The sequence below is a fragment of the Hippichthys cyanospilos genome, chromosome 16 (genome assembly GCF_059441005.1).
Source record: "Hippichthys cyanospilos isolate Australia breed blue-spotted pipefish chromosome 16, RoL_Hcya_1.0, whole genome shotgun sequence".
NCBI lineage: Eukaryota > Metazoa > Chordata > Actinopteri > Syngnathiformes > Syngnathidae > Hippichthys > Hippichthys cyanospilos.
Window position 1 is genome coordinate 4,176,049 of NC_142384.1, and position 5,267 is coordinate 4,181,315.

Sequence of the window (5,267 nt, forward strand, 5' to 3'; positions counted from 1 at the left end):
ACATTTGCAGTCATGCAGCCCTATATAAAATTATAATGTTCACTATGATATAGTAGTTATGCAAAATAAGCTTGTAAAAAATTGGATCTTTCCAACATGGTGATTGCCAATTGTTTCACAGCAGTACAAGAAATGGAAGAAACGTTGTGGATACTTCCATTCTTTCTTCCCTGTTGGGCAAAAAGTATTTTTGGAGTAACCAGAAGGCCTGCTGTCAACTTTAATCTCATTGCTTTATCAGATCCGTCAATTCATTTAATTAGCAAACACATGGTCACTTGCGCCCCCTTTCATTTAACATCCTTATTCTCTGAATCCAATTTTCAAACATTACACTGTTTCCCAAAAAATTTCGATTATCATTTTTCATCAATTTATTGTCATTTCATTGATTAAAAGCTTACAAGTCTTCTGAGAAGAAAAAAAAGTTTATAAACACAATTACTATCAAGGAAATGTATTCCCTGTTCATCTTAAATTTTAGTGACATACTGAGGCAAACCTGAAGATAATCTGATTTGGATTCCGTAAAGGAGGGTTGTAAATCAGGGAATATTTGCCGCACACTAGAAGTCATTTGTGAAAGACTGAGATGAACACCTGGGACTTTAATATACACCAGAGCTAAATATCTAGCTATCCATTCTATCTATCTATCTATCTATCTATCTATCTATCTATCTATCTATCTATCTATCTATCTATCTATCTATCTATCTATCTATCTATCTATCTATCTATCTATCTATCTATCTATCTATCTATCTATCTATCTATCTATCTATCTATCTATCTATCTGTCTATCTATCTATCTATCTATCTATCTATCTATCTGTCTATCTATCTATCTATCTATCTATCTATCTATCTATCTATCTATCTATCTATCTATCTGTCGTCATGCTGAAAATATACTATATATGTTCTACAAGCATATAACTACTTTATTTTACCTGTGTTTGTAATAATCTGTGTATATTTTTGAGTTTTTTTGCTATGAGGAAGAGCAGAAGGCCGATTCACACCTCTTCTTTTATTCTCTCACCCTGTCTGTGCTCTGACAGATTCGTGCTGGTATCAGATTGATGGGTCGGTTTGAGTGAAGTCTCTTTGTCGTGCTAATGTCACTGGGAGTGATGGATGACGCGCGTGCGCAAATACAAACTCGGGCACGCAAGTGCTCCCTGTTCTTCATTCTCTCGTTCACGCTTACACGCATGCACCGAGTCCCTCTTTCGCACTTTTAACAAACTTCTGAGCCTTCGGTCACCGTAGGCGACGTGACCAGAAATCACGTGACCCGGGCAGCGGTAAGAAAAGAAGTGACACGAAAAACAGAGTGGAGACGCAATAGAGGAAACCCGAGTATGAGAAGAAAATAAATTGCAGGATGGGAGAAGACGGACCGTAACCTGTGTGGCCACAAAGAGGTGATTCGACTATTTTCTGCCACGTTGTATTGTTTTATCATCACAGAGCCGCAGGATTCCGCAGGCAGGATTGATTGGGTCACATCTTTGAGGCCTTTAGATGCACGTATACGAGCGCACACACGCTCTCATACAAGCGCATCTCAAGGAGAGACATTACATGTCTGAATTAATTTGTGGGAAGCAGAGTCTCAGTTTTCCCTATTTTATGACATTTCGCATTTTTCATTTTTGTTTCAATATAGTTTCTTGCCAATTAAGTCACTTTGGAACGTTATCTGTTTTTATTTTTTATTTCAAATATTTATCCCTATAGTCTTCATGGACACATCGAATATGAACTCATTTGTACAATATTCAGTTAGCAATCGATCCTATTCCAGACCGAAAACAGGATACCATCAGAATTTGCATCCTCATTCTTTGGACCAGCATCATGGTTTCCAACTGACCAACGACACTATCCACTCGGGCCACTCCGCTCCCCACGCTCCCATCAACGGGGAGGGTGCTTCCAGCCTGAGCTGCAATGTGGATGAACGCTTGCACGTGAGCACTGACGCTGGAAGATCGAATGAGACTACAGGATTGTCCCAGCATCACCGACCATCTCATCATGAGCATCAACAGGCGCATAATGGTTACTATCATCACCTTCACGACACCCAAAGCGGATTATTGTCTTCCTATCATAACGGAAGTGCTGTCAATAACGGGGCCTATTTGGAGCAGGCCTGCGCCACAAACACTGACTACATTACAGCGACAGGCCCTGCCAGCACAATCCATTCTCAATATTTCATGGACGAGCCAGTTACATCGACCTACTACCATCAGTCAACCTTCTCCACTTCAGCCCCCACTGTTGGTCCGAGCTATGCAACCCTGGCGGCAGCTTATTGTGGGCCTCAGGGGGCCCTCGTCGGTACACATTACCCGTCTCAGGTTAGCTCGTGTTTGGACGCAGCGGGCTACCTGGGGCTTCCACCTGCAGTAGGATATGAGGACCTACCTGTCTCTCTGGAGCCAGACAGGGAGGACGGGGGAACTCAACAGGCCGGGCGGGGGCAAACATTTGACTGGATGAAGGTGAAAAGAAATCCACCTAAAACAGGTAAGATTGTGCTTGCGTCTGCTTCGCAATTAATTATTTTTCATTTGTGAATGGGCTCGGCCCCGAGGCAACTTTATTGCACATTTCATATGCAAGGCAACTTAATGGGCTTCACACAAACAAAAGGCACTAAAATCATTTATAAACGCAACAGCAAAAAGACAAAAGTACTAAAGAGAACATTGACAACATTTAAAAGAAATGACAGAAGAGTTTTGAAACGTATTTAAGAAACCTAAAAATGTTGTTTAAAAAAAAAAAGAACCGCAAATATAAAAACGCGCCATACGTTTTAAGGAAATATTGAACTGTACCGTTTTCTTTAAACATTTTACGCAATATCTATTTTCCCTTCGTTTAACTTATATGAATGGTAAAAGAATGATATATTCAATGAATTATATTGTTTATTTAATACCACAATATATGTAGATTAATTGTCCAGTATTGTAAATTCAAACATGTATGTGTGCTCTGTAAATCATCATCAAAATAATTTAATGTCAGATAAAACCGGTGAATGAGTGATCATTCGTTTTCACAAGTAATGGTTACAGTAGGCCCATTCGCTTCAAGCAATGCCCCACGCGCGCGCACACTCACGCGCAACATAAATCAACAAGCGTCTGATGGGGAAGTTGTTTCTGTGTTTAATGAGCTTCTAAATTTGGCCCACATATCTTTTAAAGGTACACTTGTGTCCGTTTACGCAGCCGGTCGGTCTAAAAATGCTCATCAATGCATATCATGTCGTGTTTTCTTTTCTTTTTTTTTTATTCAGTGAAAGTGTCGGACTACGGCCTGGCTGGTGCAAACAACAACACCATACGCACCAACTTCACTACTCGGCAGCTCACCGAATTGGAGAAAGAGTTTCACTTCAGCAAGTACCTGACGCGGGCGCGGCGAGTAGAAATCGCTGCCACACTCGAGCTGAATGAAACCCAGGTGAAGATTTGGTTCCAGAACCGACGCATGAAGCAGAAAAAGCGCGAGAAAGAAGGCACGTCAACGCCGGTGGGCCCGTCCTCTTCGGGTTCTTTTAACTCTGGCAGCGGCTTCAACAAGGACTTGGAGGAAACGGATCGCTCTTCTGCATCCACCTCGCCTGACGCGTCTCCTGACTCTGAGTAGAAACTGCAAACCCGTCGTTGCTCATCTAAACTGGATGTGTATCAAATGATTATTGGAGCGGCAACTTTCTTTGTTCACGCATGAAGCTCGTATCAATTTACTTAGGTGTTTGTATCAAGATTACAGGCAAAGTAAACATTTTTTAAATTAAAACAACGAACGACAAATTGGCGGCTATTATAAATCTCCTTTTTCAAATTTTCTATCACGTTTCAATATTGACTCTATGACGAGTTTGAACCCAAAAAATTGATTCGGAAATGCTAAATACTTTAGTGCAGGGGTTGCCAAACTCGGTCCTCGAGGTCCGATGTACAGGTACATGTTTTCCAGGTTTCTTGCAGGTTGCTTCAGTTTCATTTCACGCCTTAAACTACATTATTGGCAACGATTTGCTTTGTTCTGAATACACTTGAAAAGAAAAAGATTAAATAATCTATATTGTCGTGATTTTTAAGGCATACAATATAATAAAGTGTCCCCTGTTTTTAACCCTGCTGTGAAAACACGGAAGCACGAGCAAGATAGGGAGCAAATTACAGATGTTTTGTTTGTTAGTCTGTTTTTGTTTTTAGAGTTTCTGCATCTTGCTTCGGAGCTGTCTCTTTAAGAAGCAAGTATTTAAAAAGCCACAGCAGACATATCCAAATAGAATTCCCATCGATAGGCCTTTATGTTTTAGGGCGGTGTTCAAAGTTTTTTTTTTTTTTTTTTTCAGGGTTTATAAGAAGTTCTTTTTCAATGTGAGTAACATAAAATGTTCAAGGTTGTGTGTTACGCATATTTTATGCACCACGGTAGAAAGAAAAAGCCCACAAAACATGAAAATTGTTTGAAAAGTGAAACTGGATGATTTACGTGTATGATTTAGTCAGTTTTGTTAAATTCAGTGACGAAATAAGGTTTGCACTACAACTTCTGAAAACAGGCTGAATACTCTGATAATCTCTGAATTTCCCTACTGAGTCCCAGAAGTCATTTCGCCATACAGTACTTGTTATTTATCCCATGAGTCACAATTTACTGTATACTGTATAATGCATAGCGTGACGCCTAAACAACGATGCTGTCCGAATACAAATTGCCATCACCATTGGTTAATTCCTTATCTGGAGGGGCGTCATTTGTGAACTTGAAAAAATAAATGAATAAAATGGACATTTTAAATAACGGGGAAATTAATGAGTTTTATCAGCTCTGCTGCCTTAGCCATTCACATTTTTTCATATTCGATTTCGGGCAACCACAAATAAATATGTCATAGGTTTGCCATGTTATATTTCATCGTTCTTAAAATAATGTTTTTGTTTTTGTTTAAGCGATGTTAACGTTGGGTGCATTTTACAAGAAGTTCCACTTGATTTCCCAACACCATATGATAACGAGAATTTTTAAAAGATTGTTTGGAAAGCTTCTACAGAGAAAAAAAAAATTCCAAAGCAGGTAAATAATATAAATATGGACATTTAAATCGCAAGAGTAGATAGTTAACTAACTAACTAACTAACTAACTAACTAACTAACTAACTAACTAACTAACTAACTAACTAACTAACTAACTTTATTTACATCCACACACACACATCTA

The 5,267-nt window shown here is 39.2% G+C and overlaps 1 protein-coding gene across 1 annotated transcript; it reads left to right on the forward strand.

The window, feature by feature from the left end:
• Positions 1-1,752: 1,752 nt before the first annotated feature.
• Positions 1,753-3,738, forward strand: LOC148410226 (homeobox protein Hox-B1a-like). The gene is made up of 2 exons (XM_088437408.1): positions 1,753-2,545; positions 3,327-3,738. The coding sequence occupies exons 1-2, from the start codon at positions 1,753-1,755 to the stop codon at positions 3,677-3,679; spliced, it is 1,146 nt and encodes a 381-aa protein (XP_088293534.1). The 3' UTR covers positions 3,680-3,738.
• Positions 3,739-5,267: the final 1,529 nt, after the last annotated feature.